Source organism: Drosophila montana, unplaced genomic scaffold (assembly GCF_035044405.1).
Source record: "Drosophila montana isolate Dmon_TW-CO22-7 unplaced genomic scaffold, ASM3504440v1 contig_3340_1, whole genome shotgun sequence".
Taxonomy (NCBI): Eukaryota; Metazoa; Arthropoda; class Insecta; order Diptera; family Drosophilidae; genus Drosophila; species Drosophila montana.
Window position 1 is genome coordinate 1 of NW_026998225.1, and position 27,161 is coordinate 27,161.

The following is a 27,161-nucleotide window of genomic DNA, read 5'->3' on the forward strand; positions in this document are numbered from 1 at the left end:
AATTTGGCATTTAAATCTGGCAACATTATTTTTGGTGGAAATTCATGTGAAAATGGTATCCTAAAATATCCTATATAGACATAGGTCAGAATTTCCCACCCCCATAACTTGGTCAAATCTCATCCGATTTTCACCAGGTTTAGCTTTTTGTACAAGGGTTGGCCTCTAGATCAATTTGGCATTCAAATCTGGCAACATTAATTTTGGTCGAAATTCATGTGAAAATGGTATCCTAAAATATCCTATATAGACATAGGTCAGAATTTCCCACCCCCATAACTTGGTCAAATCTCATCCGATTTTCACCAGGTTTAGCTTTTTGTACAAGGTTTGGCCTCTAGATCCATTTGGCATTTAAATCTGACAACATTAATTTTGGTCGAAATTCATGTGAAAATGGTATCCTAAAATATCCTATATAGACATAGGTCAGAATTTCCCACCCCATAACTTGGTCAAATCTCATCCGATTTTCACCAGGTTTAGCTTTTTGTACCTGGTTTGGCCTCTAGTTCAATTTGGCATCTAAATCTGGCAACATTATTTTTGGTCGAAATTCATGTGAAAATGGTATCCTAAAATATCCTATATAGACATAGGTCAGAATTTCTCACCCCCATAACTTGGTCAAATCTCATCCGATTTTCACCAGGTTTAGCTTTTTGTACAAGGTTTGGCCTCTAGATCAATTTGACATTCAAATCTGGAAACATTAATTTTTGTCGAAATTCATGTGAAAATGGTATCCCAAAATATCCTATACAGACATAGGTCAGAATTTCTCACCCCCATAACTTGGTCAAATCTCATCCGATTTTCACCAGGTTTAGCTTTTTGTACAAGGTTTGGCCTCTAGATCAATTTGGCATTCAAATCTGGCAACATTAATTTTTGTCGAAATTCATGTGAAAATGGTATCCCAAAATATCCTATACAGACATAGGTCAGAATTTCTCACCCCCATAACTTGGTCAAATCTCATCCGATTTTCACCAGGTTTAGCTTTTTGTACATGGTTTGACCTCTAGATCAATTTGGCATTTAAATCTGGCAACATTATTTTTGGTGGCAATTCATGTGAAAATGGTATCCTAAAATATCCTATATAGACATACATAGGTCAGAATTTCCCACCCCCATAACTTGGTCAAATCTCATCCGATTTTCACCAGGTTAAGCTTTTTGTACAAGGTTTGGCCTCTAGTTCAATTTGGCATCTAAATCTGGCAACATTATTTTTGGTCGAAGTTCATGTGAAATGGTATCCTAAAATATCCTATATAGACATAGGTCAAAATTCCACATCCCCATAACATGGCCAAATCTCATCAGATTTTCACCAGGTTTAGCTTTTTGTACATGGTTTGTCCTCTAGATCAATTTGGCATCTAAATCTGCCAACATTTATTTTGGTCGAAATTCAAGTGAAAATGGTATCCAAAAATAGCCTATATAGCCATAGGTCGAAATTCCACATCCCCATAACATGGCCAAATCTCATCAGATTTGCACCAGGTTTGGCTCTTTGTATATGGTTTGGCCTCTAGATCAATTTGGCATCTAAAACTGGCAACATTATTTTTGGTCGAAATTCATGTGGAAATGGTATCCTGAAATATCCTAAAATATCCTATATAGACATAGGTCGAAATTTCCCACCCCCATAACTTGGTCAAATCTCATCAGATTTTTACCAGGTTTAGCTTTTTGTACATAGTTTGGCTTCTAGACCAATTTGGCATCTAAATCTGGCAACATTATTTTTGGTCGAAATTCATGTGAAAATGGTATCCTAAAATATCCTATATAGACATAGGTCAGAATATCCTAAAATATCCTATACAGACATAGGTCAGAATTTCTCACCCCCATAACTTGGTGAAATCTCATCCGATTTTCACCAGGTTTAGCTTTTTGTACAAGGTTTGGCCTCTAGATCAATTTGGCATTCAAATCGGGTAACATTAATTTTGGTCGAAATTCATGTGAAAACGGTATCCTAAAATATCCTATATAGACAGAATGTCAGAATTTCCCACCCCCATAACTTGGTCAAATCTCATCAGATTTTCACCTGGTTTAGCTTTTTGTACATGGTTTGACATCTAGATCAATTTGGCATTTAAATTTGGCAACATTATTTTTGGTCGAAATTCATGTGAAAATGGTATCCTAAAATATCCTGTATAGACATATGTAGGTCAGAATTTCCCACCCCCATAACTTGGTCAAATCTCATCCGATTTTCACCAGGTTAAGCTTTTTGTACAAGGTTTGGCCTCTAGATCAATTTGGTATTCAAATCTGACAACATTAATTTTGGTCGAAATTCATGTGAAAATGGTATCCTAAAATATCCTATATAGACATAGGTCAGAATTTCCCACCCCCATAACTTGGTCAAATCTCATCCGATTTTCACCAGGTTTAGCTTTTTGTACAAGGTTTGGCCTCTAGATCAATTTGGCATTCAAATCGGGCTACATTAATTTTGGTCGAAATTCATGTGAAAACGGTATCCTAAAATATCCTATATAGACAGAATGTCAGAATTTCCCACCCCCATAACTTGGTCAAATCTCATCCGATTTTCACCAGGTTAAGCTTTTTGTACAAGGTTTGGCCTCTAGATCAATTTGGCATTCAAATCGGGCTACATTAATTTTGGTCGAAATTCATGTGAAAACGGTATCCTAAAATATCCTATACAGACAGAATGTCAGAATTTCCCACCCCCATAACTTGGTCAAATCTCATCCGATTTTCACCAGGTTAAGCTTTTTGTACAAGGTTTGGCCTCTAGTTCAATTTGGCATCTAAATCTGGCAACATTATTTTTGGTCGAAGTTCATGTGAAATGGTATCCTAAAATATCCTATATAGACATAGGTCAAAATTCCACATCCCCATAACATGGCCAAATCTCATCAGATTTTCACCAGGTTTAGCTTTTTGTACATGGTTTGGCCTCTAGATCAATTTGGCATCTAAATCTGGCAACATTTATTTTGGTCGAAATTCAAGTGAAAATGGTATCCAAAAATAGCCTATATAGCCATAGGTCGAAATTCCACATCCCCATAACATGGCCAAATCTCATCAGATTTTCACCAGGTTTAGCTTTTTGTACATGGTTTGGCCTCTAGATCAATTTGGCATCTAAAACTGGCAACATTATTTTTGGTCGAAATTCATGTGGAAATGGTATCCTGAAATATCCTAAAATATCCTATATAGACATAGGTCGAATATTCCCACCCCCATAACTTGGTCAAATCTCATCAGATTTTTACCAGGTTTAGCTTTTTGTACATAGTTTGGCTTCTAGACCAATTTGGCATCTAAATCTGGCAACATTATTTTTGGTCGAAATTCATGTGAAAATGGTATCCTAAAATATCCTATATAGACATAGGTCAGAATATCCTAAAATATCCTATACAGACATAGGTCAGAATTTCTCACCCCCATAACTTGGTGAAATCTCATCCGATTTTCACCAGGTTTAGCTTTTTGTACAAGGTTTGGCCTCTAGATCAATTTGGCATTCAAATCGGGTAACATTAATTTTGGTCGAAATTCATGTGAAAACTGTATCCTAAAATATCCTATATAGACAGAATGTCAGAATTTCCCACCCCCATAACTTGGTCAAATCTCATCCGATTTTCACCAGGTTAAGCTTTTTGTACAAGGTTTGGCTTCTAGATCAATTTGGTATTCAAATCTGACAACATTAATTTTGGTCGAAATTCATGTGAAAATGGTATCCTAAAATATCCTATATAGACATAGGTCAGAATTTCCCACCCCCATAACTTGGTCAAATCTCATCCGATTTTCACCAGGTTTAGCTTTTTGTACAAGGTTTGGCCTCTAGATCAATTTGGCATTCAAATCGGGCTACATTAATTTTGGTCGAAATTCATGTGAAAACGGTATCCTAAAATATCCTATATAGACAGAATGTCAGAATTTCCCACCCCCATAACTTGGTCAAATCTCATCCGATTTTCACCAGGTTAAGCTTTTTGTACAAGGTTAGGCCTCTAGATCAATTTAGCATTCAAATCGGGCAACATTAATTTTGGTCGAAATTCATGTGAAAACGGTATCCTAAAATATCCTATATAGACAGAATGTCAGAATTTCCCACCCCATAACTTGGTCAAATCTCATCCGATTTTCACCTGGTTTAGCTTTTTGTACATGGTTTGACCTCTAGATCAAATTGGCATTTAAATCTGGCAACATTATTTTTGGTCGAAATTCATGTGAAAATGGTATCCGATCCGATTTTCAACATCCGATCCGATTTTCCTAAAATATCCTTTATAGACATAGGTCAGAATTTCCCACCCCCATAACTTGGTCAAATCTCATCCGATTTTCACCAGGTTTAGCTTTTTGTACAAGGTTTGGCCTCTAGATCAATTTGGCATTTAAATCTGACAACATTAATTTTGGTCGAAATTCATGTGGAAATGGTATCCTAAAATATCCTATATAGACATAGGTCAGAATTTCCCACCCGCATAACTTGGTCAAATCTCATCCGATTTTCACCAGGTTTAGCTTTTTGTACAAGGTTTGGCCTCTAGATCAATTTGGCATTCAAATCTGACAACATTAATTTTGGTCGAAATTCATGTGAAAATGGTATCCTAAAATATCCTATATAGACATAGGTCAGAATTTCCCACCCCCATAACTTGGTCAAATCTCATCAGATTTTCACCAGGTTTAGCTTTTTGTACAAGGTTTGGCCTCTAGATCAATTTGGCATTCAAATCTGGCAACATTAATTTTGGTCGAAATTCATGTGAAAATGGTATCCTAAAATATCCTATATAGACATAGGTCAGAATTTCCCACCCCCATAACATGGCCAAATCTCATCAGATTTGCACCAGGTTTAGCTTTTTGTACAAGGTTTGGCCTCTAGTTCAATTTGGCATCTAAAACTGACCACATTATTTTTGGTCGAAATTCATGTAAAAATGGTGTCCTTAAATATCCTATATAGGCATGGGTTAAAAGTTCCCACCCCGATAAATTGGTCAAATCTCGTCCGATTTTCACGAGGTTTGGGTCTTTGTTCATGATTTGGCTATGCGCGCGCTGCTCGCTTGCGGATTTTTGGAGAACCCACGTTCAAAACTTCCAGTTTCTCTCTCTGAAAGGTTCTATAGAATATATATTTTTGGGGTTCGAGATGCTTCCTTCTGCCGTTTACAAGCATATGCACAACTTTTTAATTAAAGCATGAAACTCCGTAGGTCTGACTTGAGCCCATGAGAATTGCATAGTAAGGCAAAGATAATAATACAGGAGATTTTATATTGAAAATAATTCTACGACTTTTGTATGACCCAGATTAGCGGACCCAGATAAGCAACGACGTTATTTGTGTCGTATAAATTGTTCAGGTGAAAATAAAATAAAGGAACATTGACGTCAAACAATATAAGGGCAGCATTTGTAAGAACTTTTTTAAAAAGCTATGATATATGTTTGATGGGTGCACGTGTGGCAACTTTAATCAGACTCGGCCTGTGCCTGGCCTGGCCTGGCAACAGTCGATGCCCTTGCGGCAGTCACAGGTAAGGTGGGCGATTTAACGCTTTCGAGCCCACCGCTACTTTTTTTCAGTTTTCATTTTACATATTGCCCTCGGAGTTGTATATTTTTTGCTTTTGTATTTTTGCCAGCTTCCTCGCCTGGCAGGCGCTCAATGTTTCTCTTAGAGCGTGTCTGTCTGCCTACCAACGGCCTATCTGTTTGCGCAAACTGCCTGCCTGCATTCCTCTCTATTTTGCACCTTTTGTACGTTTTTAATTTTCCTGTTTTATTTCCGGTTTTACGATTCCGATCTCAAATCTAGATTGCAGTGGCATCAGTGTTGGCGTTGGTCCGACAATGAGCTGGCAGTCGTCTACACCACAACTCCAACTAGCTTGGCTCCAATGCAAAACATATTTCACTTTAATATGTCTCTTTAAATGCGGACATAAAGCCAAGTTCCAGCTATTCACCAAAGAGTCTGTATATACGTTTAGGACTGAAACTCGCACTCTGTTGCAGACAGCCCCTGTTCAAATATAAGCTAAACACTGAGTGGAAGGCTCTGGCGGGGGCGGGGGGGGCACGATAAACATTTATGCTTAGCCACTTTTGTAAAAATATTTGCATAAAAAGGGTCAGTAGCACCTTTCAGAATAAGCAAAAGGCCACACTGAAATGAAAGGGTGTTCCCACACGTACATATGTCATTCAGGAAGAAGAGTCTATTTCCTACAAGTCCGTTGATATTGGTATTGAATGTGCAATGTTGAGGACCTTACCTTGACTAGGTTAATAGCCTGTTGCCCCCAACCGCAAGACAAACTACAGACCATTTTCATACTCAGTACCAATTGAAAATGCACAAGACAGAGATTCGCAAAGTAATGCAAATAAATTTACCATCAAATCAGGGAAAATCTTTGCCAAGTAGCTTCAATCTAAATTTGATTTATGAAATACAAAGATAACACGCAGCTTCAATAAACAATATTTCGAAAATTTAAAACAATAATTACGGCTATTATAATTTGTATACTCATCAGACGTTCGGATATAAAAACAGTAGAGCACAACTGACTGACGGCTGATAGACATTCTAAGAATATCAGCCAATGCACTGTTGAGTAGAGAACAAGTGGAGCCACAATGGGTAGAAATAGAGAACGAAGACAGAGCCATAACAAAGCGTACAGAAGGCATTGTTAGCCACCCTTTGAGCCCTCTAACTGATGTTGCCTGCCGCTACTCAACTCAACGCCAGCTGCTGGCCTCAAGCCTCAAGCTGCCAAAACAAATAAGTTTTGTGCCGAGACTGCGCTGGCACTGACTATACTACGATTACCCGCTTGCTGCGGCTCGGCTCGGCTTGGGCTTGGCAGATTTGTTGATAAAAAGATTGACAGCGTTGATAGCCGAAATAATTAATTGAATGAAAATGCTACAACAAATGCCTTTAATTAGTGTCGGGTTTCTGCGCTCCTTGGTCAGGCAGCCGGCCTTGGAATGGGGGGGATGTTCTGTCTGTCTGGCTAAATGCTTTGTTTTTGTTTTGCCAACAGGTACAGAAGAGCTAAAACGGGTGGATTAGCTTTGTGCAAATTATAATATTAGAAGATAATCATATTTCTAAGGTCAATAATATACCCGCTTCTCTACAGAGCAAATATATTTCATCGTTTTGCTTGTTGCTGTTAAAAAGATTATAGGTGACTTTTTATTTTAAGCCACCATTCCCAATATTTTGAATTATATATGTATATTATTATATACATATATATTATATTTATATATATATTATATTTATATCCGTCGTGCCTGGTTCACCTCGCTGCGTAAGAGGCAGCTTTCTTACCTGACATTATCTGTCAGTCTGTCAGGACAAAGATTTAAATTTAAATAAAATAAATAATAAATTCATTATATTATAATTTTAGTGATTAATATTGATACGATATATTGAAATAATTAATTGGCCTGAGACAATCACAGACAACCAATTTCAAATTTTAAAGCTTGTCTTTCAGTTTTTACTGTATTGCCCTACGGCTGAATATAGTAATGCAAAGCTTCAGGTAAATATTCAACACGAGGTAGGTGAATGGGGATGACGACAGGTGTGCTTCTGTGCAGGTTGGTGACTGTACGAACAGGCTATGTCGCGATTTGGCTTGAAAATTATTCAAGCTGAAGGATATATGATAATTTCCGACGGAAGTGTAATCAAAAATCGCTTAGACAACTGAACGCAAGAGTGTTTTCCCATTTTACGTTAGTTACGTGTGCGAAGCAGGAAAGTGAAAACTGATGTCGAATTTATTTGTATATAAATTTTCGCATTTATATTTCTGTATCTGCATATGCTATATAGTAGAAGTATATAGTTAATATTGACATTTTAGTGTCCATCTAAATGTGCGTCTATTAGCTTGGCCGCTCATCCTGTATGGAAATTGATACGTTTGCCATAAGCTAGCTCTTAAAGTCTTTTTTTTTTTTGGACTTCCTGCACACCTGACAGCCAATCGCCAATCGCACGCCATTACGGTTGACTTAACTATATATGCATACTCGTAGATACACACTCACATTTGTGCAATTCAGAAACGGAAGGACTTTTTGTTATGTTTTTATTACACCCTGAACCCTTTGAAAACAACTAAAGATGGGTATATTGGTTTTGTGCATATGCATGTGACGTCACTCGCCATTTAATGTATATATTTTATTTCATCTATTATTATGTGCTTATGTAGAAACGAGTTGATCCCGGAGATCCAGAGATTCGAAAGCAAGAGACACCAAATTGAGTATGATATACACAGATACCCGTTGCCTGCCAAAAATTAGAAGACACTCATTTTTTTGAGGTATAGTCTTGGGCTTTCGTACTCACACACATACATATGTCGTGCGCTTACATACCCGACAATTTGTTTATATAATCCATTGATGCATATTCCTTTTGATGCAAGTCTGTGTTTGTGCTTACTTATAAATATAGAGTATGCCAAATATTTAGTTGGTGAATGCTACTATGATAATTCAGCTTTTATTTTAATTCTGTCAAAAACCAAACGGACTTAATGCTATAAGCTCATAAATCCATCATTCAATTTACAAATGGTCGAATGCGGTGAGTAGATTTGTGCAGCATTTTAACTGAATAATTGATAAAAATTTGACACACAAGTTTATTTAAGTGCACAGAGCAACAAAATAAATATGTAAGCACCAGCTGGCCGAGGCCCGAGAATTATTGTTGATTAATAAGTAAATAACGCGTATTGGGCGAATTGTAGGATGGGCAGACTGCATTCCAATCGACCCGACCCCAACAAACAAAAAGGCAAAAGAGCAAACGTTATCAAAGCCAATTGCTGTCGTCTGTCATTGACGCTGCCGCCGTGATGTATGCAACACAAAAATGAAATATACAAAGTGGAATTGAAGTGGAATTATTCATGGGATTTCTGTGTACCCGTACTTGGGCCTGTGTGACTGTGAGAGCTTGAACCCGATACCATGCCACTACTTCTACACATCAGTTGGGCCGGTGCTATCGACGCCGCGTCTGCTGATCGTTAGTTGGTTGGTTTTTGGTGCACTTCGGCATTTGCCGCCAGTGGAGGTGGCCAGGAACAGTAACAGGAAGGAAGGAAAGACCAGCACAGTGCATGATGACGACGACGACGACGACGACGACGACGTTGATGCTTTTTCTGTCCCTGCCTTTGCTGTTTCTGTTACTGCCGATGGGCTGATGATGCCATCAGCAAAAAAAAAACAACAACTATTCCCACTCACGTTGAAACAATTGATGGACCGACTGACTGACTGGCTGGCTGGCTCATCGGCAACTGGAATGACTGTCTCTGTCTATCTCGCAATGTCTCCACTTGCTTTATGACGTGCGTTTCAGTATATTGACGTTCGGTGTTTGGCGTTGACAGCACAGAGTTTAGCTGAGGTCTCCATATAAATTTCGTCTGCATTTTTCAAGAAGGACTAAGGCAAGCCTTTGGGTTTTAACGAGCTTCAAAGTTGGACAGCGCTCACTCTCTCTCTCATCTTCATTGCTTATTCTGATAAAACGTATTTCTGAGTACAATCAATTTAAAGTCATCAGCATTGCACGCAATGCTCATTGCGTTAATAGTTACGCCCAAGCTCAAATTGATTAAGTATGGTTAGCAAAATGAAGCTGAAATTCCCACAATTCTATGAAATTGTATTTATAACTATGCTACACTATACAGCTAGACAGATGCCTGTTGGAGTGTTCTTATTGAGATTGTGTCTTACTTACTTATCTACATTTGTGCATGTTACAGATTACAGAATATCTTCTTTAATATGAATTACTCCGAAAATATATACTTATCAAATACACTAGCATACACCGAAAGACTGAATACACTGTAGTAGGTCGACAGCCTGGGAAGGCCGAAGGAGGAGGAGCGAGATGAACGGAGAAGACTACCGACTGTCAAGCACAAGAAATATTTAATCTACTATGTGGGTTATTTGGAGGACAGAAATTAGTTACAACTTATTTCAACTTCGTTGTCTATAGCTCTTACAACTTTCATATAGTATAACTGGGCTGGCCCGGCTTTAAATTTTAGTTTTCACTTTTTCATCCAATTCTTGGAAACTTGAGTACTATTTACTATTTAATATGGATACTTAAGACTGCGTTGACTGACTACTGACTACAGGCTGAAATTTGCATTGTACTTACCTTATGTAATGGCGGTGCACGCTTAGACGGGGTTTTAGAAAATTCCACAAGCCAGTCTGAAATAATAGGAAAAATGGTTTTATGAAACATTTTTGTTAACCATCCGGTCGAGCTTAAAATGATTTTCGAAGATCTTCGATCACACTACTCGGGAAATGCACCCATTTTGAATGATAAATACAGGTCAGAGGTTGAATCGGCGAAGTTTCAGAGCTGATTCGCAAAGATTTGTAATACAATTCCACCATTTTTCAATGGAAAATTCGAGTCAATGGTTTGATGATTATCATGAGCGGAAACCGTTGATTCCAACGAAAACCATTGATTCTACAATTTTGAGCACAAAACGTTCCACGGGCAAAGCCGGGGAATCCTGCTAGTAGTTTTGAGTATTGAGATTTATAGAGTCGCAAATATATATATTTCTTCTAAAATTTGCACACTTTAAATATACCGAGTAAATCACGAATCACGACTCAAAGGGTTGTCATATTGCGATTGCGATGTGCTTTAGCGTTGAGCTCATTATTTTTGCTAGCAAACGTGACCTGTCACATTCAAGAACAAAATACAGTGAAAAACAAGTTTCAAAATTACAAATTATATATGCATAAAATCCACAATGTCGGGCGGGGGGGACACCAACTGTGCCCGCAAGCTGACGACTCCTTGGCCCGAGAGTACAATTAACAGCCATGTGGATGGTTTTGTATGCTTCTTTGTGAATAAAATGTAAAGCGGTATAGGACGGCACAATTACAAGGGTTTTTGGTTGATATGTGGTTCCGCCAAGGCCTCTGGGCAGATATGCCACGCCCACATCTAAAGTATGCCTAGCCAAAAAGTGGGCGACGCTCTTAACAATAGGCAAAGATAAGAGAAGCAGAGCGGGCGCTTATAACTTTTTGTGTACACCTAACGTTAAAATAACGCCACTGCATCAGTTGTGGCCCGAATCCGGCTTTTCCCCTCCCCTCCTCCCCTCCCCTCGCCCAACAACAGCGCTCTGGGTCCGCAACGCCCTTCAGCAGCTGTTGGAAGGAACAATTAAAAGGAGGACCAATGTGTTTGCAGCCCACGCATGCTATAGAGGTCTTAATGAAAGGGCGCAAAAATTATGAACTCTGGCCAAAGATGAAAATGCTTTTAATTTGCAAACATGCTCTGGGATATACATACATATAGTCTTACCCACAAAAAGGCGCACCAAGCCCAACCCTTCTTTATTCCTTTGTCCCAGTGAGTTAAAAGCTCTTGCATCCATAATTACACACATGGAGATGACAAAAATTAATAATTTAACCATTTTGAGAAAACTTAATTCGACTGTGCATTTTAAAAATGCCAGCTTGCCGAAGAACTAGTATATGATAATGCTCATTGGAACTGACGCGCTAAGGGAGCCATAAGACTAGGTTGATGCATAAAACGTATTTTTTGATGATTTAGATACTTTACTTTACATAGCTGGTCTTGCCGGTCTTACTTATTTTATTCAAATTTTGGACATCAAATTTAAGAGAATCCATCAACAAAGATTGAAAACCGCGTTTTCCGCGTATTTTCACACTTGCGGGTGGAATTTTCCCAGACCCCGTCCTAGCGTTCATTTTCATCACATCGGTCAGTCAGGGCAAAACTCTTTCTTATTCTTGTCTTCATTTGCACTCTTCAACTGATTATAACTATTACAATACACTCGTTGAGTGTATATGTAAAATTAAAAATTATCAACATGGATATAACAAATACTAAGTAGTAAAAAAAATTTTTATTTCGACTAATTGTATACTCAAGATTGAAAAACGACATGCACGCTGTATATTTAACTATTGCGGGATACTCAGTTGCAAAGGTAAACAAAGGCAAAGTTTGAGTATTGGAGGAACCACGTGTTGAATGCGCCAAAAGGTAAACAAACCAGCGAGGGCGAAATGCCGAATGGAGCCGAATGGAGCCGATGAGTCGATGAGCCGAAGCTCAGCCAACCTACCAAGGCGAGCGATGGCCCGAAATTTGAGTGAAACTTTTGGCCAGCATTCGGCAAAAGCTTTGGCGCACACGACCGACAGTGCGGCCGACAGTGCCAATTTCGACTGGCTGCAGCCGCAGCGGCCGCACGGAAGTGTTGATGTTCCGCCAAACTTAATGTGCCGTCAGTTGTTTTGCAAACGTTCGCAACGTCAGTACACTCGGAATCGGCGGAATCTCGGGCAGTCCAGGTGGAACACAGTCAAGTAATTGTTAGTTTGTCCAGAATCGCAAATAACTCTGACTCGGATAATTTTTTGCATCAGGCTTGTGACAGTTTTTTTATTTTTTTTGCAATGGATTTAATTATGACATCATTGTGATTTAAGTGTCAACTTATATATATATCTCATTTATATCATAATACGTGTGTCAAAGGTTTTGATGAACAACGATCGCATTAAAAACTGTGTCAGGTGAAAGAAAAAAAACAGAAGTAATTTGTCGACGTAGCTGTTGATGCTGATCAACGATATTTATGCTGTATATCATTATGTGGCGTCTGTCGTTTACATTAAATAATAATAAATAAATAATTAAATTGATCGACTGAAAGAAATAGGCAAACTTCCGAATTCTACTTCATTCACTATAAATATGTAAATATATGCAAAGATACTAGAATCGTTCCTTTTGCAAAAAATGTACAGCTCAACAAAAAGGGAAAATTTAATTTGTGATAGTGTGTGTTGCAAAAAAAATTTTGGGCTTATCGTCCCTACGCGTGATATGAATAAAAATATTTTCTCTGACAATCAGATACTGGCTCAAACGAGCACTATTTGTACTGTTACTTAATTTTGGTCGCTACTACAACACCTTCAAAAAGGCACATCATGAAGCTAGCAAGCACAAAACAGCAGCTGAACTTGCCTGCCCAACTAGGGTCTAGGGTCTCTATGCATATGGACAACATATGAACACCGCCACAATACGTGTCCGACCCCAATGAACTCATGCGAACATGTGTGTTTGCTGCTGTTGTTGATAACTTAATAGCAGGACAATGCAATGCTTTCCATTTAAGAATAAATGGCCAAGTGTCTGTATGCCTGCTTGTTGTGGGTCGCCATGGACTGCCATGTGGCCCTTCAAAGTATGCTTCCCGTCTAGTTATTGCCTGAAATAAGCCCACTTCCCTCAAAATTACCCATTGTCAAGGACTTTTGAACAACTTTATATAAGTTTCCGTTTCCGAAAGTGTGCACACATTCCCAAACATACGAGCACCCTACAACACCAAACAGTCAACATACCTTCATGCATATGCCGAGAAAAGGTGTTACAGTCTCACTATATACATATATACATATATATATATATATATTTTTATCTAACATATATTTAAATATTAGTTTATACTCCTTTAAAATGTTTATGTTGGACAACTAATACTCAATGCCTGGTTATTCTGCTGGAAAATCTAGCCGATATTTTCCATGCTCTCCATATTTTGCTGGTGAGACACGTCCTTCTTTCATAAATAACAAATAATAAATTAAAGATCGCTACTCAATTGACTAGAAAACAAAAACCAATTTTTTTAAAAATATTTTTTTGAGCTACATCTAAATTTTCAAAAATGTAGAAAATATTATGTAATTAAGGGTTATTCAACTACTTAGATAACAATTTATCGTTAGAAGGGCTTTCTTTATGGTGTGGAGGATGTCAGATCCGACTCGTTGTGCTTTGGTATGGGGGACATGTAGTGTACAAAAGTGTATGTACTTTGGCTAGGCGATATTCTGTGACTAGCTGAGCTCTGTCTGCTGCAGCAGAATACTTTGGAGCATATGTTGCATTTGCGGCAATAAAAACGTGTGACAACAACAACAACGATGCGAACATGCAACATTAACTAAGCGGCAACTATATCTGTAACTTAACTAAAACTGGACGTACGTGCTAGCAGCCGTCGCTTCCACTTTCGACTCTCCACTTTCGACTCGCCACTGGCACTGCCACTGCAACTAATAGTTGCTGTCCTTATTTCCGCCCAGTAAACCTTTTGCTCGCCATTCGAGTGCGTGTAATAACCGGCTGTCTGCAGATACTAAATCAACTCGCTGGCTATTTGCATTCGGGCTCTAGTTACCGGCTCACACAGAGCACGTTCCCCGACCGCCATTACGCCAGTCTGCCTGACTGCTTGTCCAAGTTCTTTTTTGAGATTATGGCTATGTATGTACGTATTATGAAAACGTTTATATACACAAACCCCTTGCACCGCCTAATATTACACAATGTCTGCACTTGTATGCAGTTCCTAACTCTTGAAACTCCCTTTGAGTTTCGCAAAGTGTTTCCTAGAGTGTCGCCAACGACTACTATAATTTACAATTTGATCCACAGCGCTTCTTAACCACATAAATTGTTGTATTTAAAAACAAACTATAACAACTATCTCTCGTCAGTCTAACTAAGCAAATAGCACGACAACTTATAAAAATTGAATAAAAATCTTGGCGGCTATTTAATAAAGGGATATTATTTGATTGAACTCGACCAGAAAACATTTATAAAACTATTATGGCCATTTTCAATAAGTTTAGAGTGTGAAAATAAGTAGAAGTGGTGTTCCAGTCTCTGTTCCTGTTCCAGATTTCGATTTTCACGGACAATAAAATTGTCTGTTATAAAAATAAAAGTTTTCCATAAAAAAAAAAGATACGGATGGGCAGAGGTGGAGCACATCTCTGAATAATTACAGCCCTCATACTAGAGCAAGTCGCGGTGTAAAACCTTTTTTATACTATAAAGAAAAAACTGCAGCAGGCAATTGAATGCAATCCAACTATAAAATGTATATCTATCAAGGACACACAATTTTAATCAATTCAAGTCCGCTTTAGGCAATAGAAAAAAATTTGTGTACAATTGAAGAAAATAATTTGAATTCATTTAAATTACTCTTTTATGTTGTCAGTGTTCATCGCCCCAAATGACCGCAGATGATACTGTCATCGACAGTGCTTAAGCCCCAAAAATGTTCATTTGTGAGATTCTTTGTTGGAAATTAAATTGATTTGGTTCAATTGTTTATTATTTTCACCATTTTCCTTTCAGCTCATATGCAGTTAAGTAGTTAAGCCGCAATTAAACATTTTGAGCGTATTCAAACAATTTCTAAACGTATAAAGAAAAAGATGTATGCAATATTTGGAAACAGTTGGCTGTGAACTATCTACAGAAATCTTCAAAGACAATCGGCCAAAAGTATTAATTTTAAATTGACTTGTTTACAATATGTTTTATTTATTCGTAATTTTTAATTCATTTCCAAATTCAATAAACACAGTTTCTTAATTGCCAAATAGCATTGAATAAACAAAAACAGAGAGAGATCCAACTGCATTATTTTCAATGCATACCATTCAATTAAGATTTAACTCACTGGTTCAATCATTTTGCATGCCAATCAGTAAATGGGCAGGAAATGGTGCTTCTGGCTTCAAGCATATATACAGCATGAAGGAAAAATAAGCATCTATTATATAATAATAATAATAGTAATGTGGGGTAATAAAATGACTTCAGGTATAGCAATAAAATAAAGGTATGCCATATTGGGAGCATTTATAAAGAAGAAAAACACACAACAACGCAATGTTCTTGCGAAATATGTGAAAATAAGTCTCAAAAACGAAACGAAACGAAACGAAAAACGAAAAGCAACACATTTAATTCTATATTTTTATTAAGCGGACGAGAAATGTGTGTGTTTCATTGCTCACACACTGTTCTCGCGCAGTGGCCATGAAAAGCCACATGAGAGCTACTACATATACAAATTTTCTAAATTTAGATTTTGTTCACTTCTGGTTTATTTTTAATTGACTGGACTTGGCGTTTAAGCACTAACTTTTCTATTCAAGTCTCTAGACTATTCTAACCGAAACGGTGACCCAAACGAAAAATACAACTATCTGGGAATTTGCGCCATTTTTAATGTTCTCTTTAAGGGTAAACATGTTTTACTTCATGCAGCTCAATTAATATATTTATGAGTCTCGCGAAAATGTGTCCATCCATATTTTATTCATTTCAAATAGTTTTTTATGCTCTGATCACAAAGTGCAATCGAGTATATCAGCATTGTACAAAATGTCTTCTATGCGTATGAGCGATATTTTATGGGTAATTTATAAAAGCAAAGGTCGAGAGACATTATATTTAGCATGTAGATAACTGATGAGCTCCTTCAAACACTTTAAAAGTCACCCAGTCAGAGTCAGTAAACTCATAATTAGCGACATATGTATAAAGAAAAATCTTGTCGACTTATTCATACTGTTAAAGAGTATGTCTCAGTCAGTTGCTTCCGACGGCAAAGTTCCTTCTTGTTTTTTTTTTATTATTATTTTTGTGATTTCTTTTGATGGAAAAACTTAATAAATGCGCAAAATTGGTACTTGCCGGTGGTGATGCAAGTGAATGCATCAGATTATGTGCAGGCACATGTATCTTCCTCTCTGTTTCTCTCTCTCCTCATCTCCCTCTCTCTTTATCTATCTCACTGTCTCACACAAAAATATGCATGCGTATATATGAATGCACAAATGCATACTTTGATATGCAGTTGTGCATAATTTAACAATTGCACGTGTGAAGTCGCCATCGCTAGCAACTGATGCTGATGCCCCACCGAAGCCATCAACAGATGGGGCAAGGCAACAACAGGAGCATCAAAGCATCAAAGATGGGAACGAAAACTGTAATTTAATCGCAGCTCATTCGTCAGTCAGTCAGTGGCATACACATCATAGTTGAAATGCATACTAACATATAAATTGAAAGCACATTATGTGTGTGCATTTGACATTAAAGAGCTTCTCATATCAATCTTTTATGCCATTCCAGAGATCATTTGAATTTCCTAAGACATTTGTTACAGAAGACATTTTCGACACAATAATTAACAATAACTAGCTACAGAAGCCAATTTATAATATATATTTAGTTAAAAATTTACCACATTATTAAAAGTATATTAAATGAATGTAAGGAAAAATGTAAGATCCTCAAATATTCACATATTTGAACGATCGAAAATCAAACCTAAACAATATTTTTGAAAACTATTATGAAACTACGGGAACGAAGTATCACGTTGTTATAGAAAGTTCTATTGTACCATTTTATACCTAAATTAACACTTTTGATACATTTCTGCCAAACGAATATACGCATGAACTTTACATAATGAATTTTACATATTTTGGCACTGTTAACATTAACATTTTCTGCAATATTTTATTTAAAAAAAATGGTTTCTCTTTCTATTTACAGTTGGAGTACATTTATGGCAATGACACAATTTTAAAGAAGAAAAAAAATAAAATTGAAATCCAAATTTGATTAGCTTAAGCTAATCCGTCGGCTTAGTAATTAATATGGACAACGCGAATCGCTAAAGTAATCACAACAAAAACAAAAACAAAACCGCATTGCAACCGGGGGAGGAAAATCAATTGATTGCGATGCAAGCCGGTGGGAGCGCAGAAATTGGAGTTTGTAGGGCAACTACAAGCATACCAGCGTTAAAAGGACAACAGCAGGCTGGAGCAACGCCCAGACAAATGCGAAAAGGTAAAAGCAGCCAAATGGCTAGTGGAAGTGCCGGCGCATCCGCCAAGACGGCCACCATAATGATGGCCAAGACCAATATTGACAGAGGAGGAGGAGGAGGACGAGGAGGAGGAGGAGGGAGTCGCAGTGTTACGGCCGGCGGAAAAGGTTTATCTGTCGGTGCCAAAAAGCAAGAAAATGTGGCTGGTTTAGTCGATGGAATCGAGACATATCTCGGCCTAATCGGCTGGCGTAAAAAGTGCCTATATACATTGCTGCTACTGCTAATGCTTCTCATTATCACAAACCTGGTGCTGACCCTATGGATACTCAAGGTGATGGAGTTTTCAACGGTAAGTACAGACATTCTCCCCGAATTCTCTGCATATTTGGCTGATACATCGAGCGGCATTGCAGGATGGCATGGGTCAACTGAAAATTGTTCCCGGGGGCATCCAGCTCACAGGCCAAGCGGTAATTATGGACATGCTGCGGGCATCCACTATACGCTCTAGGCACGGACAGCCAATATCCATTGGTAAGTACTCCGGTTGAATACTTAAATATTCAAAATGAACACATCTTAAGTTATTCATGTGATTGGGCGGGTGGCAGGTGTTTTAAGACCGAAAAAAATATATATAAATATTCCGTTTCTTTTTTCTTTTTCCTTGATTGTTTTCTTTATATTTAAATCAAACAAATTCCGATGTCGAGCATAATTATTGCTTACAAATTATTTTTTATTTATTTTTTGTTTGAGGACCGATTTTTTTTTTTTATCAAAATAAAGCCACATATTTTTAGAAACTGGTTTTATAGGGTTATCCCAGAGAAACTTCAAAATCCCTTAACAGAATGATTTAACTATCCTAATATATATACATATATGTTAATTATATATTTGTAACCTCTGTACTTTTTTCAAACTTAAGAAGATTTTATTTGAGAGTATTTATTCTACTTGTCCACATACATAACACACTGGCAAATTTAAATCAAAGTTGCATCTCTGAAAAGCATCTAATAAATGCGAAAATACAAATATTCTTGACCCCTTTTGCCGAACTTGACACCTGGTGCCCGAGTTCGATGCGTTCATAAAGACTGCATAATTATTAGTCTAACAAAAAAAACACTTTCACACTCTAAATCCAATTCAAGCAGTCCAATTTGTATTCCTCTAAGCCCCTAAACTTAAAGGTGACTGCCCCAAAGTTGAGACTGGCTGCGACAAATGTGCGCCGTTGTCACTCGAGCCATAAATCAGCAGATTCACAGATTCACAGATAGGCACCTGGCAAAAGAATGCCAAAGCGGAAGACCTCAAGCGTTCATACATACCTTTACACACATATGTGTGTGTATGCAAAAACTGTGAATTTAAAGGGACAAGCGGAGGTGGCATCTAATCAAATGAGATCGGAGCCGGCGGCCTCGAGGAATCACGCATTGTACAATTACAGATAATCTCCATGTGTGAGGAGATCCGTAGCTCAGCCAACGAAAACAAATGAAGGAAAAGTCACGGTCATACAGCAAACATTTTATTCTATGGCAGATAGACACACACACAAACAAAAAAGGAATTTCGTGTGACATCTGATTGCTTTGTAAATAGATAGCTAAATTGAGATATTGTATCTGCCGGCTTTAGCCTGAAATTTGGCTGACCAAACAGCCGAACCCAAAATCGAACCAAGCCATATTATTTTAGAGATTTTTTGCCTTAAATACATTTTTTTTTTAAATATTTCATATGCTGTCAGTTTTTCAGTTCCAAAAAGAAACCTAACTGCGATCAGTGATTAAAATATCGAAAAAAAAAACATATTTTTTAAGTTTTCTGTATTAAATTTTTTTCTATTTACCGTCTTGGTTGCCATCAACAGAATCGTCACGTAATTTTTCAATCAATACACGTGACTCAAACGGTGTGCTCGAGAATCATTTATTCTTGGGGCACGATAAGTTTGAATGTCTGTCAGCGGGATTTCGCATCAACGACACCAACGGACGAAATTTATTTTCCGTAAATCGAAATGAAGTCACAATCGGGGCGCATACGTTGCGCATCGAGGGCGAGGGTGGCGCCATCTTTCGGGAGTCCATACAAACGCCGCACGTGCGTGCTGAGCCGGGCAGGGAACTCAGGTAAGTGTGTGTTGTGTGTTAAGAGGAGCAATCCCTTCAATATATGTACATACTATCGCCTCAGATCAGTTATAATTTCACCAGACATTGGTGAATCTTATACTATTAAACATAATACTAACAATGATAAGCCTGACTGGTGATCAACGCTAAAAGTAATTTAATCAATCGCATGCTGTCTATTCACAAGAATGTAAAACAACATAACAGCTTTTAGTTTGCAGGTCCCGAAGATTTAATACTCTTCAGCAAGCTTTCTAAACATAAACAAAACTTAACCGAAAAATCTTGATGCTTTAAGGCAAAATACTATATTAAAAGCAGACCCATGTTGAATAAAGTTTTCCCACATGTTGCGATCATAGTAAATCATAAAGCTAAAACTTAAAAAAAATAAATTAGGGCGTTGTCTCGTTTCACATGACAGCTAGATGATATAGATATAGCTGACCGAACCAACTCTGCGTTAAATACTTTATAAAAACAACACTTAATGCGTTACACATTTCATCAAGTAAGAGTAAAAAACATACCAAGCTTCTGGAATGCCACAGAACAAAATTGTTCACAGTGTCGAAATTCAACAAGAGTAATAAATTTCGTAGAATCCATATACCACATATCTCACATACAGATGTATGTATGTCGTCGGCACACACCAAACACATTAATCGGGCACGGGAAAATCTCAAAAATAAAAAATTAAAAACAAACACCGCTCACCTGTGTGTGTCAACGTCACCATCACCTTTGCGGCGACAACAACAACAACAACAGCCGCAACACAAAACGCAGACACTCACTCGGGAGGTGTTGGCATGTAGCTTGTTGAAGAGCGAAAATATTTACACACACACCACACACATACATGCATACAAACACACATAGATACTATGAGCGATGCTGTGGGGATCGCCATCAGTTGCGACGACTGAATTGAAAAGCGCTCTAGGACATTGATTCTTTATGTTTTTTTTTTTGTTTATTGCTAGGGAATCGTTGCGTCAGTATTCGAATATTGTGTTGATAACTCGCTTTATTCAATGGACCAGGCGTATGTTTTCCGGCCCGAGTATGGGTTTAAGGTGGGCAACTGTGTGTGTGTGTGTGTACGGGCCATTAACGGCACAGCTATGCCCGCAGTAACGTTTACATTGACAAATTTGCTTTTTCATGAAAATTTGCAAAATTGTGCAATGTGCGGACAGCATTTGACAGCACATAAGCGATTTTATCAAAATAGTAGTTGAATTAAAGTGGCATAATATTGGTTATCAATGGCGACCCGAAATTCACACACAAGATTTTCATTTGCCGCCGTTTAATGTTGTCAACCAAAAGAAAAAACAAGTTGGAAAACAGACGTTTTGTGATTAGTAAAAATAATACATTACACACGATAGGACAATACGTTTTCATTGAAAATAATAACGTATATCTGGCAAAAAATAGGCCAATAATATATTCATTTATATGCATAAGTATGCATGTATGCAAATATATATAATAGATAGAAGGAATCGCTTCGACTCCGCCAAGTATATATATATTCTTGATCAGTATCAGCTGCCGAATCGATCCATCGCACCGCACTTAAGGTAGAGACACTTTAGTTGGGGTTGTTAGTTCTTGTAAGCGCAGGTCGATTAAAATTATCGATAATTCCTGTTGTTTCCCAAAACGATAAACATAGATATTTACCTATCATATTCATATAAGCTGTTGTATAACTAGTAAATTAAAAAATAAAAAACGGCTGAGACGGTCATGGAGACACTTAATTGCTGCTGAATTCGAACCGGCATGACCTCCGCTTTTTAGTCAGACGCTCAGACACCTATGTTATAGCTAAAGACACAGCCTTTGCAAATCACGCTTATTATGTTGCATTGCTTTTGGAGATTTCCTGCAGTTGGGGGTCTAATTTTGAAAAAGTCCGTCCTAGTCAGCCAGTCAATCGGTCAGGGTTGGTAAAAAAAAATCGCACTAGTTTAGGGATTTTTTTTTTTTTTTATATATTTTTATTTCTATTAAGTGTAGAACCTGTACACTCATAATTTAGTACCTTAACAACACATGGATGGCAAATGTAATTAAAAACCGAACCCCATACCGCTGTATGAAGATTTTAGATGCAGGTAGTCTTACTGTCGTCCAATCGTGTTGGCAAAACCTTGCCGTTCAAGTCGCCTTGGTCGGGCAGGGAGTAGTCCTCTTGCGAGCAGGGAGCGGTGGTTTAGCAATCTTTCGCTGTATCTGCTTGTGTGCCTTCCAATCTGTTCCTCGACTGTATGCAGTTTGAGGTCTTTATGGAGCGTGGAACCGCGTACGTACCAGGGACAGTTCGTTATCTGACGTAGTACCCGATTCTGCAATACCTGTATACGTTTATAATTGGATTTGGCTGCAATCCCCCAAATCTGCACTCCATAAAGCCATATTGGCAAAATACAGTGCACGTATACAGCTCTTTTGAATCTAAGCGGCAAGGTGCTTCTTTTATTGTTGAGCCACCGCAGTTGTTGCAATCTGTGACGACATTTTGTTACCGTAGCTTTGAGGTGTGGTCCAAAGGTAAGGCGCTTGTCCAAGGCGATGCCGAGATACTTGGCTTGGTTAGGGATTTATGTAATGCCAATTGACTAGTATGTAGCCTACTGTCATTGCTTTTGTTTTTATTATTTTAACTTGTTGAGTTACTATTTGCAGACTAGAGTCGCCGACACGTCAATTAGAGCTAACTGCCGCTAAAGATATTAATATACAATCGCGAGCCGGTGGCATTGAACTGTTAGCTTTGGAGGACGTCAAGTTGCGTGCACTCGATGGCAGCGTAAGTATATGAATACATCTAGACCACACTAGCTACTGCTAGACAATCAATAAATCATTTTCTCCTGCTCCTATTACGACACACCTATTACGATAAAACAGGTACGGTTGGAGTCCTCGAAAATAGTTATGCCCAATTTGCGGACTGCACAGCCACCGATACTTGGCTCTGCCCAGAGTCGAGATCACATGCATCGAGTCTTCCAGCTGTGTGCCTGCTTTAACGGCAAGCTGTTCCTGGCAGCGCCCCATTCGATATGCGCCGGTGACGATTCAACGGTCTGCAGATGATTAGTTTAGGTGGAAATGCATTCGTGAAAAATGGGAAAAGTCTGTGGAAATTGAATACATACACTTTTTCCCCCGAGCATTTAAGAAAATAGTCATAAAATGAAAAATTTTCAAACATTTCATAACATTTTGTTGTCTAAACAAAGGAGAAATTTCCCTAAGATATACATTTTTGCGAAAATATTTTCTGAAACAAAGAAAATTGTTCATTTTATGGCAATTTTCTGAAATGTAGCAAACAATTTTTTTTTTTGAGTGTACATGTATAAGGAAAATAAATTTATATAGCCATGAGCATATATAGATTTGCAAACATAATTATAGAATATATATAGAGCATAGCGCGCATCATATGTAATTGGTATTCACATGAGTTGTATAATGTACAACATATACACACACACATACTGGCAAACATTGTACATACAAATAAGTTATAAATACATATGTATCTATATAAATGTACACATAATCACATGCATGCATTAAGCAGATGTCCAAGCTGGGCAGGCAAATTACAAATATGCAAATTATTATTGGCAGCAAATAATTTACTTAAACAACGAGAAAAAAAATGCAGCATTGGCTTGTATGAAATACTAACTACTGAGAGGCCTATAGTAATTTTTTGAGTTAAGAGCATACAATACAATATATATTTAGATCAATATATACATATACAAGTATACTACCAAAATCATACTTATCGTATTACGCAAATAAATGATAGAGGCCATTAATTGCGATCGCAATTACACTGAAGGTAAATAAAGCCTATGCACTATTGTTTCTGTTAAAAATATATACAATATTATCAGGATTGTGCTAATTGTAGTATCGGTGTCTATAATTAAATCAACTAAAACACTAAGATTTCAATTATAGGGGTGAACCTAATGAGACGCCCTCTACAACAAATAAAAATGCATATATGAATCGAAACTGAACACGAGAACAAAATCGAGAGCTTCTTGCACTTGCACTTTGTGTATATGCGTTAAAAATATATATCAACATACGAAGTCTACAAATAAGTAATATAACATGTAAGAGTAATCGTAATCGTAACAAATGTGAGCTCTAACTTACAGGCACATAAAAGTAACCCATCATGAGCCCAATAATAACTAAAATGGTGCCTCTTTTTAACAAAAAGGACCAGAATTCGATTTCATTTTCTGAATATCCCATATCCCAAACTTTGCAGCTTTACTCAGCCTATTTCCATCGCATGAAAGTAACTTCCAGGTCTATCATTTTCCTGATAATAATAGATGTTTAATCACAAATAATATTCCAGATATCGGGGTCGTCCATAAGTTTGAGCGATGTATTCATATGAATGTGTACTCGTGCATATGCCTCGTGCAGTAATACTTACTACTTATATATACATATATAGAATCAGAAGGAAAGCTTATGTATATAGAAAACAGCAGAAAGATCGGAAATCTGCATATAAAAAAATATAATAATAATAAAAAAACAAAAACCAATTGTAGCAATTGTTATATGCTAACAATAAACATGAAAAAGAAAAAAACGAATATTAATCACAATACGAAGACAATGAAATATCATCCAATGAACTATAAGAGCTATTTATGTAGAAAAATGAATATGGATAGGATGTTGAAATATTGCCGTTATTTATATGTATGCCTATTAGAGTACATAAAACATTTTAAACAAAAATGCTTTTAAATGGGAATTTACGAGAATATTTGTAATATTCTTTGTTAGTAAAGTAGATGTCTTTTTTTTCGCACGATAAGTTTATATACATATATATTAATAATATATATATATATATACATATGGAAACCATATCAGCAATATACATTTGTATTTAAAAATAAATAAATAACACAAACAAATAAAATATATATATATATATAGATTAGAAAACAAAGAAACCAAAAAAGAAAAACAAATATAATAATAACCTTGCTGCTGGCGCCTGCAATTGGCTGAACGAACAATTTTTTTATTCGACGACAAGGATTTTGCGCACTTTTTACAGCAAAGCACTCAAAACGACTACGACTCAAGCCGAGCGTTTGGTTGGTTAACGCCTTCTTCTAGGCACCACTTCAATTGAATTCAATGGCATTTGAAGTGCTTTGTGGGTGCGTCTAAGCGAAAGCAGCACCGAGGCTCCCTCCATTCTCAAAAATCATTTGTGCGACGAGTTGTCGACGAGCAGCCGAAGGCAAACACACACAACTCGCACGAAGCTCGTTCGTTCGGCCAACTAGTTCGTTTTAGATGTGTTTTGAGCGCAAATTGAGTTACTTTTTGAGCTAATTTCCTAGCGATGTAACAAAACTGAGTCAAAGTCAAAAAAGCTCTACGAAATTGTGTATACGTAAATAGTACAACCGGGGCAACTGACTGCGCAATGCTCTGTGTGCACTGCAATAACAGCTTAAAACTGGTCGAAATAGAGTTCTCCTAATTGTTGCTGACTCTGACCGCAGAGCAGCTTTTAAACTGTCAATGGCTTTTAAACTGTTAGAAATATGGAGATTTGTGCGTTTGGAGCGCAGGGCGATCGTGCGCTAAAATATTTGCTCAATTATGTATATGTATATGTTTAGTTGGATGTCTTAGGATTCAAGATGTTCGAAAAATGTTCATTTAATCGACGGATATGGCAACCAATTTTCTCCATTTTACTCTGTGTAGTCTAGTGTATCTTATGTAGATACGTACACATACTTAGTTGGAAGTCTGCAATTTTCTCAAGGTCGTCAAAGTTGCAAGCCAATAATCTTCATCTCACTTCTGCACAGAGTATAACAATCTTCATACATTTCTGGTAAAGCTAAAGCTTGAAATTTGTCAGCACTTGGCATCACTTAAATAAATACCGCAATATATTTATTCTGGCCTCAAATGTCTTGCTAGTACTATTGAAATAATTTCCAAAGAGTATATTTAAGCCACAAAATTGCGCTTGTAACGAAAACATAAATTGAAATTGTTTTACCTATTAAAGTATTATTTTATTTAACCAATTACTAAATAGTTTCATAATGTATGCAAGAGAGAAAAGGCAAAGTAATTATTTAAATATCAAATAAAATTCTGAAGGCAATGATAATTATTTGGCTAGAAGCAAAACTAGCATTAATTTGCAAATGAGCTTTTACATGGATATTGAAAAATAGTTTTCCACGTGACAGTTTATGTAATTTGTTTGTATTTTGCCTCACTAAAAAACGTGCAAGTGATCTGCACGGAATATGAGTGGAAAAGGAGACCAACTAATGGTATGTACATTCTTGCAAGTTTTACTCCAAACTGAAGCTTAATTTTTAGTTTTGGGCCTAATGATAAGACAACTTTGATTGCATACTTTTTGACTGATTTTCATAATTCACTAATTATCGGACGAGGCTGCCTACGATAACTAGGTTAAGGAACAATCATGTCAAGAATAAAATATACACTTTTCGCTTGCCTATAGTTTTTTAGCTGCCCTCGTATAAATTTGAATGCGTTTGTGAGTCTGGCACTTTACACCACGTTATATGTATTTAGTATTCCATTAATATTCGAAAAGCCGCTTTTGTACTTTACTTCGCATCATTGGCGCAGTTGCATGTTGTTGTTCCTTTTTTCTGCATGGCGAGTGTGTATGTATGTTTAAGGATGGAGGCATGTTGCCCAAAATGTTAAACAAGCAAGTAGTAATCGCATAAAATTTTCTAATTACCTTACCAACACACACACACACACAGGCACAGGTATAGCGCTTTGGAAACTTTCCACTTTCCACTCCGGAGTCTAGCGGCTGTTGGCGGTGATGGGGTTGAACCAGGGACTAGGTTGGGTTCTGGGGTGGCTCCGGGTCCGGGTCCGGGTCTGGGTCTGGGTCTGGGTTTTCGGCAGACATAGGTGTCCTGACTTTTCCGTGTGCATACATGGATATCAAGAAGTTGAAATTTTAACGCATAACTCAACTGTAAGC

At 37.3% G+C, this 27,161-nt stretch overlaps 1 protein-coding gene across 2 annotated transcripts; it reads left to right on the top strand.

Moving 5' to 3' along the window:
* The first annotated feature begins 12,400 nt into the window (after positions 1-12,400).
* Positions 12,401-25,000, top strand: Scgdelta (sarcoglycan delta). 2 transcript variants are annotated; one of them, XM_064691146.1, is made up of 6 exons: positions 12,401-12,549; positions 17,630-18,261; positions 18,326-18,446; positions 19,801-20,062; positions 22,772-22,895; positions 22,997-25,000. In XM_064691146.1, exons 2-6 carry the CDS (start codon positions 17,821-17,823, stop codon positions 23,183-23,185), a joined length of 1,137 nt encoding a protein of 378 aa, XP_064547216.1. In that variant the 5' UTR covers positions 12,401-12,549; positions 17,630-17,820; the 3' UTR covers positions 23,186-25,000. The 2 variants fall into 2 exon arrangements, with proteins under 2 accessions (XP_064547216.1, XP_064547217.1); XM_064691147.1 differs by having other exon boundaries at positions 12,401-12,543.
* Positions 25,001-27,161: the final 2,161 nt, after the last annotated feature.